The sequence below is a fragment of the Scyliorhinus canicula genome, chromosome 17, assembly GCF_902713615.1.
Source record: "Scyliorhinus canicula chromosome 17, sScyCan1.1, whole genome shotgun sequence".
NCBI classification, from domain to species: domain Eukaryota; kingdom Metazoa; phylum Chordata; class Chondrichthyes; order Carcharhiniformes; family Scyliorhinidae; genus Scyliorhinus; species Scyliorhinus canicula.
Genome location: NC_052162.1, coordinates 49,651,424 through 49,664,077, shown reverse-complemented (window position 1 = coordinate 49,664,077; position 12,654 = coordinate 49,651,424). Strand labels below are relative to the sequence as shown.

The window sequence follows — 12,654 nt, the reverse complement described above, 5'->3', positions numbered from 1 at the left end:
CTGACCTGGCAGGTCTCTCGCCTACACTCTCCCGATCTGTCTCATTGCATGACAAACTTGAGCACAAACGGCGTAAGCGGGTATAGCCTGCCGAAGCCATGCCCACACTGAGATGCCTGATGCCATAGCTGGCAGGCGTGAGCAGGATCGCACCTGTGCAGAGGGTGAAGTGGGAAAATAGACAAAAATGTGAACCATCACAAATATGAACTGTCAAGACATGCAGCCATGCTGCAAGCCCCTCATGAGTTAACTTCCTCCCATTGTTTATCCCCCGTGATGCCCTAATGTCATCTGCCTTACCTTCCAGGTCAATCAACGACTAGCCTGGACCATCCTTGCACCCTTGTGACACCACAGACCCAAGCAGCTCCAAGGGAGACACCTCGGAGACCAGCATCAAAGAGGAGTCAGACATATCACTGAGGAAAGGAGCATTGCTTTGGCCTCAATGCAAGTCACCATTATTCTCCTGCAGAGTGCAGCCAATGGTTTTAGTGCCCTGCACACGAATGTAGGAACCATCACGAGGGCCTTCAGCAGGCACCACATTAATAAGTTGATATCAGACCCCATGGTGGAAGAGCTTTTCACTCCCTATGCCTGGTCATCCCCAAACTGCGATGCTATGAGGGCATCCCTAGCCCTTTGCCCCATACAGGCCCTGGCCATTCCTCCTCTGCGTGTTTACCCTCACTGACCTAATTCGAGATGTGGCACTTGTCCATCTCCTCTTGGTCTAACTGCTTCCCTGCTGCAGTTCCAGGTTGTGCACACTGCAGCACTCCACACTGATGCAAGACACTCTCTGGGGGTTGAATTAGAGGGCTTCCCCCCCAACTAGTCTAGGCACCAGAACCGCATCTTGACCACTGCAATCAACTGCTTGACCAGACCGTGTGTTGATGCATGAGCAACATTGTAGCAATCTCTGTGGGGGTTTGTGGCCTCCGCACTGGTGCCATCAGCCACCTACTGTAGGCGTTCTCTTTGTCCCTGAGGAGCTAGCCCTCCAGCCACCGCTCTCCCAAAAAGACGACTGTGATCTGCAAGATGCAACTATCACGTACGCTCATCTGGAAAGGGGCACAAACCTGCATGATGTGCATGTGTGGTCACAGATGAGCTGGACAGTGAGGGAGTGGTAACTCTTGCAGTTCATAAATGGTACTCCATGCTGCTATGGAAATTGCAGACCCACGTGGGTACAGTCAATTACACTCTGCACCAGGCCCTGCTGTCTTGCTTGCCTCGTCCCAGTCCCGTGAATAGGGCATCTGTGACTTCTCCTGTGCACTTGTGCGGAGCTGACTGGGGTATGCTGCAAAGGTCTCTCATGAAGTCCTGGAACAAACCACTGGCATAGAGGTTAACATTAAGGGCCACAGGGAATGGTGACCGCCCAGTCCATTTGGTGCCAACTCTTGCATCATCTGCCACAGGTGGTCCACCGTCCCCAAGACAGACACAGTCTTCTCCGGCACTGAAGCTCTGACATATGGAGGTAGGAGTTATGAGAGACTTCCCCTTGCATTGGGGGCCACATCTGTGTCATCTCTCTGTTATGTAGACATGAGTATTAACCTTAGAGTTCAGTACAGGGAGGCAATGCTTCCAACTATTTTGATGAACATAAATAACTAATTAAACTAAATTAAATATACTCATGGACAAATTATAGGGACAGTCCCTCAAAGGGAAACTGCCTTAAACAAAAACAAATTCCAAATGAAACTTAAAAACATCAAACCAAAATGTGATTAATGGGGTCAAATTTGGGTCTGGAAAGTCTTGAGGGTGCCAGTGGACAATACATGCTCCCTCTCTAGGGACATCCAGCCATGAATGAAGCCGCAGTAGAGGGGCAGACAGTTGGGTTGAATTACCTCCTCGATTGCCCACTGCCAGGACCTGTTGATGGCAAATTAGGCCAGCCCCAGGAGCAGGTTCATGGGGTGGTCATCCTCCTTCCCCACCTCTCTGGTGCCTGTAGATCAGGAGCATGGGGGTACCTTTTATTGGGCCCATCAAATAATTAGAATAAAACAAATGAACAGATGGACAAATTAAAAGGGGCCACTCCCAAAGAACAAATGGAGCTCAGCCCAAAAGGGATAAAGAGGGAACGAAAACTTAAAAACCATCAAACCAAGATATGAAAATCGGGGTCAATAAAGCAGTCCATTCCTGCGGTGCCCACCAAGCACAGAAGGCCTCAAGTGTGCCCGTGAACATCGCATGCTCCCTTTCCAGGGACACCTGGCTGCGAATGAGGCCGCGGAAGAGGGGAAGACAGGTTGGACAACCCCCTCGATCGCCCGCTGGGCCTTTTTATGCCACGTTTGGCCAGGACCAGGAGCAGGAGAGACAGAGGGCTGGATTCTCCAATTCGCAGGCTATGTCCTGACGCCATTGTGGGAACGGTAGCCTTTTACGACTGAGAATTTGGCACAAAATGGCCACCGATCCTCCGTTTGGCTGGGGGTAGCACAGAAAACCCGGCTCTAGTTGCCGACAGGGTGGGAGAATTGCCAGGCTGTGACCGCACATGCGCACGGCGACAGCCTGCAGCGGCCGCGCCGTGCACCGGCTGTATGCGGACCCGGCCTGCAAAATAGTACCCCCCCCTTTGGCTGGCTTGCAACCCTTGGACCACCACCCAACAGTGCCAAAGTCCCTCCTGCTTGCTGATCGGCCCTCCCCAACTGTGGCCGCAGCCGCCACGCCTAGTTTCCGACGTGTAAAACCATGAGAGACCCAAAACATCGGAAACTCGGCTGGTCGGGCACGAAGCATCGGGGGTGGGCCTCAGGCAACATCCTGAGGCCGTCAATATGGCGCGTGGCGTCCTCCTAGAGTATGCCGCTTTGGAGGGGGCAGAGCATCGCAAAACCAGCGCCGCCCCCGATTTCATCGGAAATGGGAATTTTCCGTCCGATCGCCGAATGCAATTTTGGCGCGGGCGACCAGAGAATCCCGCCCAGAATCTAAGATTGGAGAAGCAGCAAAAGTAGGAGGGAAGGAATTAGTGATGGGTGGAACTGAAGCGGCACAGAAGAGACAGGAGAATTGTAACCAAAAAAAACAATCCCCCGAGTTGAAGAGTGGGAGAAAGGCAGAAACAATTCTCTTCAGAGCAGAATTTCAGAACTTGAGAGTCAAAGGACAGTTGATACACTTTTTTCCTTCTTTTGAAATTATTTATTATTTAAAACTCTTTCAGGGTTGTGTGCTTTACTTGAAGGAGGAGGGGGCTATTTGCCATAACCACCAGGGGGGATACATGGAGGTGAGTATTTTTTACATTATTCATAAATAAACAGCATTCCCCACACAGTCGCATTCCTCTCCCAGGTACAGTAATCCTGCTATTTCAGTAAAAAACATGGAAATTTGGATCATGGCACCGCCACTGGTGGATTCAAAGCAGACAAGAAAGCCACAATGGCAGGAGATCCAGTGCAAGTAAAGCAGCTCTTGTTGGGTTTGTGAGAGAAAGGAAATGTGAACAGGAGGGGGGTAAGAGATACTGAGGAAGGAAAGGGTGGTGGAGGAGGGGGAATTTCAGAGCAAGAGAGAAAGAGAAAAGGTGTGCATAACAGGCAACAATGCAAACTTATGATTATACAACTATTTTGTAAAAAAAATATTTTTTCCTTCTAAAACCTCCTCCTGGGACTGGCTTTCAAGTTTACAAGACTACTGCTGAAAAAACAGAACCAAACAAAAAAAAACAAATCCTTTCCAACAGCTTTCTTGATCTTTGTCGGCTGAGGACTCCCTCCGACAACTCTCGTACTCCCCCACCTCTGCTCTTCCCCTACCACTTGTTTCCTCCTTCCACCCACCCACCCAATCACTCACTAACTAACTAATTATCCCGAAGACAGTAGGGATGTTAAAAGGATGTGCCCTCTGTGCTGCTTAGCTTCGCCAGTAAAAACTAGTCAAACTATTTAGAAGCCACAGTCCACCCAACTATCAAAAACGTCTCTGCAGGAGTCAGAATTAAGTTTTATGTCACGAAGGAAACCAAAATATACCAGAAAATAACGCAGCTGTAAAAGATAAAATAACTAACCTCAATCAATCCTCTAAATAACACAGCTGAAGGATCCTTCCTGCCCACTAATGGCAAGAGTTGCTCAGCAGGCTTATTATCTGGCGAGTCAGGCATGGAGACAGACTAATGTCCAAAGCATTGGTGCCTTATTTAAATATTTTATTAATAATTTTACTTATTTCCAGGACATACTCTGGAACAATCCAATTCAACATGAGTGGCAAACCTCTGACACAGATTGAGCATGTGTTCACAGTCAGCCATATTGGACTTTTGATGTACATTTTGCAACTAAGAAATTAATTTAAGGACATTCAAGATCATTTATTTGTTTCCAATTTAAGGGGAAAACATAATTTCTAGTTGCAGGAGAACATAATTTCAATATTCCTCAGATACATTAAGGATTTTTTTTCTTCACAACAAGATGTATGAAAGCTGTTCTGATGTACATGAGTGAATGATCTTTGTAGAGATAGTGACACCTGAAGCAAATCCTGGGTATTGTTCACAATTTTAAAGTAATTTTAGAATATTGAGCAGTGTAGGCTCAATGTATTGAGTCACCGGCAGTTCCAGTGGACACCATAATGTCTTTTGGCAAATAACTAAATTTTCTACTGGGGAAAGAAAATGAAGAATGTTGATCGAGCATTACTTCTAAATAAATACAAAAAAGAGCTTCTGTAGTGAGGAATATACAATCATCAGCATGTTCACTTCCATCAAACTACACTTGCTTGATTTCACACATAGGTTTAAAAAGTCACAGGAAGGAAAGGTACTCGCTTTAGAGAGGGGGCTTCAGCGGAGAACACGTGGCCGAGGCAGCGCATAGCCCCGTTTCCTGCACTGAGGAGGTCTGCTCACCGGTCCACTCCTCAGCGTAGCGAGAGATCGGGACGTCATTTTTAAATGGGGTCCCAATCTCTCGAGCAACCCCAATGCACTGCAGGAAGGTCCCCCAGCCACAGACCCACCAGGGCTCCCACAGTCGAACCACCACCCCGGCAGTGCGCCTGTCAGCTGGTCAGTGCCAGGGTAGCACTTTGCTCAAAGGGCATGCACCTGAGGGTCTCTGATATCCTGGGACAACAGTCTAATCCCCGTTTGTGGAAACCAGTACTGACCGGCACTCATCCAAAGCAAAGGAGATAGATCCCATGCCTCAGGTACCTCGTGAATCTGCACATTAAAGTGAGACTAGCTGTCTCGCTTTAATATGAAGATTTGCTAAAATGTGATTCCGCCCACAATGGGTGGGATCACATTTACATCGCAACACTTCACAAGATCGCATTAAATCTGTGAGCCGCAGCAAGCTGCTTTCCGGGCGCAGTGTGGCCGTAAAATCGCACCCAAAATCTTTTAAGACGCAAAACATAACTCACTCCCACTCCAATTATAGCAACCAAGTGGAAGCATCATGGTGACATGGTTTTGATCACTCAGTAGGACAATATTCAGCCAAACTTTCTATTTTCTGATAAGTTTAAATCCAAGCATCCAGATTAATTTTTATATTATAAAATAAGATAGATTAAATTACAATAAAAATTACTTGCAGCCAGGCAGAGAGAATCTCATACTTACATGAGGGATTGCACAGATCTGGGTTTGATGAAAATGGCAATGGAATAGAGTAGTGCGAGCTGTAACCTCTTGATAGCATTCCCAGACACATCAAGAATGCAGTGTTTTCCCTACAAGGGTGGAAGCAACAACCTCAATAACATAAATCCATTGAGTTGCAGTTTTAAAATTAAGAGCATTATATATTACAAAAATAAGGAAAGATCAGGATATGAAGAAATATATTGTTCCGTCTTCCACGAAAGGCAGTGAATCTTGCTGGGTCAAGAGTTCACATACATCCTGACAGTAAGTAAGCATAGAAAGGCTATTTAATTATGGAGGCTAATAAGGTGAGTTTGGTGCTCCCACACACAAGACGCATTACCAAGGATCACTGGCGAACATTTAAAAGCTGACATCCAAAATGATACTCTTCACCTTTCTCTACTCCACTCAAGGATTTGAAGCATCCTCACTGTGCATCCCACTATGGGGTTGCTGAGCATTCCCCCCCCCCTTTCAAGTCCCCCACTCTTAACCCCCTGAATCTTTATGAGGCCCCTACATACCCGTCCTTCATCCCCCCCCCCCCCCCCCTCCATCCTTCATAACCCCCCCTTATCCCCTTCCACAGACATGGCACCCGAGGCCCCAACCTTTGGAAGTGCCACTCGGGCACGCCAACAGTGCTGTCCAGACACCCTGGCAGTGCCTAGGTGGCAGTGCCAAGGTGCCCAGATGCCAGAGAGAGCCAGGAATCTGCCCTGTCCCTGCCAACCCAGAGGTCTCCAATGGCCTGGGAGACCCCCTCTCCCCCACGTGCCACAACACCTGGTCCGCGTTTGTGTGGACCAGTACGAAACGCCGCTTGGTCAAGGCCTCGCTGTGAAAGCCATTAGCTCCCAGACACCGGGAGAATCTAGTGCCAGCATGTGTAAATGAGCCGAATGGGCGCGATCTAGATCGCGACATCTTGTGTCGTGCAGTTGAATCTCGCGAGATGTCTCAAGCGTCACGAATCTCGCGGGATTCATCAGCGTCGTTGCATCACCAAGGTGGGCGTGATGAGGCCGGTAAATCGTTCCCAAGATCAATTAATTGTAAATATGGAATAAAACCTAGGACTTTCTTGGGTCTGCATACGTGTCAAAATACAAAACTAATATGGTGACTAATAGGGAAGTAGACTCAATATCACCTTATGAAGTGTCTTTACCCTTGGAGTGATGAGCCCTTAATAAGCCGATTTTTCGACTTGTTTACCTGTTTGCCAATTTTTCCATATATTCAGGCTTACATAATGTGAGATAATGCCCAATATTCACCAGGAAAATCCCCTTGGGATAATTCATTTCAATATTACAGTTCATCCCTGTAACCCCCCCTAACCTTATATCCCTGGATACCAAGGAGCATTTTTATCATGGCCAATCCACCTAACCTGCACATCTTTGGACTGTGGGGGGAAACCGGAGCACCCGGAGGAAACGCACAGACACGGGGAAGTAGTGCAAATTCCACAGTCACCCGAGCTTGGAATTGAATCCGGTACCCCGGTGCTGTGAGTCATCAGAGCTAACCTCTGTGCAACCATGCCACCCAATTATTAGCAGAAAATACTTGACTCTATCTTCAACACAAATTGGTAGATTGAAAATATTTGGTTGCATCTTGAACCCAATTTTTTTTAATCACCCACTGTCAGAGTGAATCTATTTTTCTGCAATGAACAGCTTAAAAAGGGACCTTCTTATGGGGAGTTTTCCACGGTGATGAGCAGATTCCAACAATATGATTATCAACTGTAAGATACTGTCCATCACCTTAAGAGTGAGGCAATGACAGTAAGCAGTGCACATTGTCCACTAAAAGCACAGGAGTAGCAATTAGCTTTTCCTTTAATAAGATATAAACTTTATTTTTGTAACCCTTAACTGTACTCACCCTCTCAGCTACAGCTCTAACAGATTGAATGCTGGTACCATACAGGTTGTCATTATATTGGCCAGCTTCAATGAATTTATTATCCTGAATGTCTTTCTCCATTTGCTCCCGCGAAGTTACAAAATGATAATCCTGCCCATCAATTTCATTCTCGCGTCTTGACCTGGTGGTGTCTGCAAGGCAAAGGAATAGCAGTGAAACAGACTATTCAGCTCAACCACTACATGCCCGCATTTATGCTTTATTTGAGCCTATCATCATCATAACCCTTTATTTCTATCATCATAACCCTTTATTTCGTTCCCCGTCATGTGTTTATCTCGCTTCACCTTAAAGAATATCTGTACCATTCACTTCAACTACTCTGTGCGGTAGCAAATTCTCACCATCTTTGAGTAAAGAATTTTTTTCTGACTAGTAGTGTACGAGATTCCCAGATAGGAGTCAGAGGCTCATTACAAACTAACATAAAAGGCGGCCCATAGCAGGGCCTCGTGTGGTGGTTAGTTCTCCCAGCAAGGACTATACTGGGAGTGAGTTGCTGCCTTGAGCAGAATATTGTATATAGTTAAATAAACCTTTGTTCTCTTACTGCTGACTTCCTCAAGTTACTGAAGTATTTTAAGGCTGAGTTAAAACTGTAATCCATGCATAAATAGCCATTATGACCATTAAAATTCAAAAATCCATCCCTAGCCACTGCATTGGCTAATTGATGTTGGCCAATAGTCTTCAGCCCTGTCCCATCATTCACCAATGATATCACAGAAAAAGATCTACTGGGAATAGTGATGATAATACAATTGAATTTCACAAGACTGAAAGTATACAGGAAGAAATACTAGAAACTAGTAAAAAGGGTACCGCAATAACCATGGGTTACATCTACATATAGATTGGATTAATCAGATTGGCAAAGGTAGCCTCGAAGATTAATTTGTAGTCTATTCAGCATAATTTCTTAGAGCACTACATTCCAATGCCAACCAGGGGAGTAACCCAATAGTCACATAATCCCTACAGTGCAGAAGAGACCATTCAGCCCATCAAGTCTGTACCGACCCGCTGAAAGAACACCCTACCTAGGTCCACACCCGCTCTATCCAAGTACCCTGGACACCAAGGGGCAATTTTAGCATGGCCAATCCACCTAACCTGCACATCTTTGGACTGTGGGAGGAAACCAGGGCAACCGGAAGAAACCCAGGTAGACACATGGAGAACATGCAAACTCCACACAGTCACCCAAGGCCGGAACTGAACCCGGGTTCCTGGCGCTGTTAGGCAGCAGTGCTAACCACTGTGCGCCGCGCCGGATAATGTACAATGAGAAAGGATTAATTAATGACATCAAAATAATGAAGCCTCTATGCAACAGTGATCATAACATGATAGAATTTCACCCTCAGTTTTCACACCCCCGTGAAATAAATATTATTTTTCTTTGTGGTCATTACCCTATAAATCCTTTTCTCCATCCTTTTAACTGTACAAATACACAGGAAGTAACCTGGCAACCCTCCCATGATTTGAGAGTATGCAAATAAACTAACTCTTTGAGTTAATAATTTCTCGAGTTTGCTGTGGGGTTAATAGGAAATTGGACCACACCAAAACTGAGGGATTGGAAAATACCACACCGTTTATAAAGGGGAAAGCTAATCAAAATACCATTCTGTTTAAGGACGGATGGCGAGAGGAGAGTTCAGAGCTGTTTGAATTAACCCCCCTCCTGGCTGTAACACAAGGGAGCAAAATATTATTGCGGCAAACAGGAAACTAGGAATTGAGGCTGCATTCAGATCAGCTCTGGTCTTAACAGATAGCAGATCAGGCTTGAGAGGCTGAATGGCACATTCCTACCACTAGTTCATATGTTTGTATTAAGTTTGAAAACAATATACTCCTATCACAAGCATCTGAAATTACACAGGTATGAGGGGAGAGCTCACTATGGTTGATTGGGTAAATAGATGAAATAACATGGGGATAAATAAACAATGGGAAACATTTAAAGAAACAACATATATAATATTTGACAAAAATACATTCCCTTGAACAAAAACTCAGCGAGAAAGATCCATTAGATATTTTAGATTAAAAGAGGCGTATAATGTTCAAACTAAGTTTGAGAATTGAGTGTTTCAGAAAGGAAATTGCCACCAAAAATTGAAACGGAAAAATATGGAATGAATAAGCTAAAGAAGAAAACAAAAGCGTATTGGAAGAGCTTTTATAGGTATATAAAATGGAAGAGACTAGCTTTTAAGTAAACATTGGTCCCTTAAAAACAGAGGCAATAGAAATCATTATGGAAAATGAAGAAATAGCAAGAGACAATGAAAAGATATTTTGTGTCTGCCTTCACTGTAGAAAATACAAGTTACATACCAGAAATGGAGGGTAACCTAGGGCCTACTAGAGTAAGGAAATTAAGTTAATTAGTATCAGCAGAAAGAAAATGCAGTTGAAACTCAAGTGGCTAAAGTCCGGCAAATCCCGAAGACCTGATGGCCTACATCTTAGGGTTCTAAAGGAGATAGCTGTAGAGATAGTGTGCAATTCAACCACCGCATTGCGCTTGGTGAGGATAGGGCGCACTGAGTGAATAGAGGCAAAAGGCCAAAATCGAGTTTCACGCCAGACGAGAACCAATTTCCAATTCACCTGGCCCGCTGCCGATGGGGAGTTCCACATCCCACCCAAAAATGACAATATGGTAAACTTCCATTTACATCCATTTCAATCTCTGTAGCAAGATTGAAGTTGAATGCGGCCTTCCAGGAATTACCTGACTCACCAAAATGAAATCACACGGGCGTCATTTCGGACTTCTCTTTAAAAAGGTGAAGCTGGCGCAATGGCTGCTTAGGGGGAAGTGAGTAGCCATTTCCATATCCCGGCATGCAGCTGGAGAGTACTGAAGCTATTGCTCCAGTGCTGGGGGGACTCCTCAATGATGTTGGCCTGGGGTGGTGGGGGGGGGGAGGGGGCCTGAAACGTTCCATGTCGGGGGGTCACCCTTGGGAGGGGGTATTGCATCTGTACTGTCTTCAAGCCATCTTTAAATATTGCAGAGACCATGAACAGGGGCAAGCTGCAGCCCGTCTGTCCCACCAAATACATCCAGGTCAGAGCCTTGCTTTGCCATTAATGCTGAAAGTCAATTTCACCCCCTTTGACTGTGAGCAGCCTCGAGTCGCACAGCTGAAGGCTATTGCAAATGATGAATTAGCTTTGTTAATTGTGAGAACACTTCACAGCTGCAGGTTGTGTTTGTTGCTTGCTCCTGCTGGTGGTTGCAGCTACCTGGAGGCTGGTGTTGCTGTTTCCGTCCTTTTGTGTAGCCGGAAAAAAGGACAATTATTTCTATGTAAGAAGTTTTACAACACCAGGTTAAAGTCCAACAGGTTTGTTTCAAACACGAGCTTTCGGAGAACTGCTCCTTCCTCAGGTGAATGGAGAGGTATGTTCCAGAAACATTTATATAGACAAAGTCAGAGATGCCAGACAATGCTTGGAATGCGAGCATTTGCGGGTAATCAAATCATTACAGATCCAGAGATAGGGGGAACCCCAGGTTAAAGAGGTGTGAATTGTCTCAAGCCAGGACAGTTGGTAGGATTTTGCAAGTCCAGGCCAGATGGTGGGGGGTGAATGTAATGTGACATGAATCAAAGATCCCGGTTGAGGCCGCACTCATGCGTGCGGAACTTAGCTATAAGATTTTGCTCGGAAATTCTGCGTTGTCGCGTGTCCTGAAGGCCACCTTTTCTATGGCATTTTTTTCTATGGAACCTGGGTCCTGGAAGACTTACTTCAGAGGGACATACGAGTCCAGAAGGCAATCCAGTTTGAAGCAAGAAGACACTGCGGAACCTGGTGTGCAACATTGTTCCAAATGGGCCACCTGCTAATGCCATTGAAGAAATTCTTTTGCACATTGCTGATGCTTTTGTTGCTGACGTGGTGAGTGCTGCATGTAACTGGCACATCACCGAGGGTGAAACAAGCTGGAAGTCAAGGATGTTCTACTGCACTTTGAGCGACAATGGAATGTGTGGATGCCAGGATTTGGTTCCAGTGAGATTGGGCCATGTGGGAGGGCCTGCACAGCTGTGGCTCCTAGATGGAGAATGCATTGATCTTCTTTTTCTTCTTGGGCAGTCCCTCAGCGTCAAGGATAGAGGTGGGTTCCACGGTGGCTGAATAGTCCGATACTGGCTCTGCAGACTCTGCCACAAGTTTGGCAAGTTTGATGAGGTGAGTCAGTGGGACACTCTGAATTCTGCACTATCCTTCCACTGTTTATGCTTGGCCTCCGCATGCTCCACCCTACACCTCTTGAGGTGATTGGTGCCTTCACGGATGCTTTTTCTCCAGCTTGTGCGTTATAAGGCAAGTGATTCCTAAGTGTCACTGGGGATGTTGCATTTATTTAGGGAGGCTTTCAGAATGCCCTTGTAGCGTTTCTTATACCCTCCTAATGATCGCTTGCCATTGCAGAGCTCAGAGTAGAGTACTTGTTTTGGGAGTCTTGTGTCAGGCATGCAGGCAATGTGGCCCGCATGCTGTACATTGTCCATCTGATGCATACAGGAGAGCAAGGACCATGGCTATTCTATAGATCATAAGCTTGGTGGCTGGGTTTGTAGTCTTGGTCTTCGAATATTCTGTCCCTCAGGAATCCGAAGACTGCACTGGCACATTGGAGTCAATGCTGGATTTTGTCATCAATGCCTGGTCGCAACAAGGAGGCTCCCCGAGGTGTGGGAAATAATCCGCATGGTCTGAGGGCTCATCATTGATCTTGATGGTCGCGGGGCAGTTTTGTGCGGCAGGAGCAGGCTGTTAGAATACCCAATTATTTTTTTTTCAGACAGTGACCCAGGGCCGGGATTCAAACCCGGATCCTCAGCGCCGTAGTCCCAGTGCTAACCACTGCACCACATGAGAAAGGTTCTCTGGTAGAGAACCTTTGTTTTCCAGATGTTTAGACAGGCCCATTCTCTCAAATGCCTCGTTAAATGTGTCAACGATGGGTTGTAGCTCGACCTCTGAATGTGCGCACG

General features: G+C 46.0%; 1 protein-coding gene across 11 annotated transcripts in view; it reads right to left on the bottom strand.

The window, feature by feature from the left end:
- The window catches only part of dlg3 (discs, large homolog 3 (Drosophila)), a 758,334-nt gene that overhangs the window by 26,928 nt on the left and 718,752 nt on the right, over positions 1-12,654 (bottom strand). For all 11 annotated transcript variants that reach the window (XM_038776233.1, XM_038776232.1, XM_038776230.1 and 8 more), the window contains 2 exons: positions 7,583-7,755; positions 5,657-5,766 (listed from right to left, as the gene is read on the bottom strand). In XM_038776233.1, the coding sequence (XP_038632161.1) occupies positions 5,657-5,766; positions 7,583-7,755 (283 nt within the window). The remainder of the gene's footprint in view (positions 1-5,656; positions 5,767-7,582; positions 7,756-12,654) is intronic.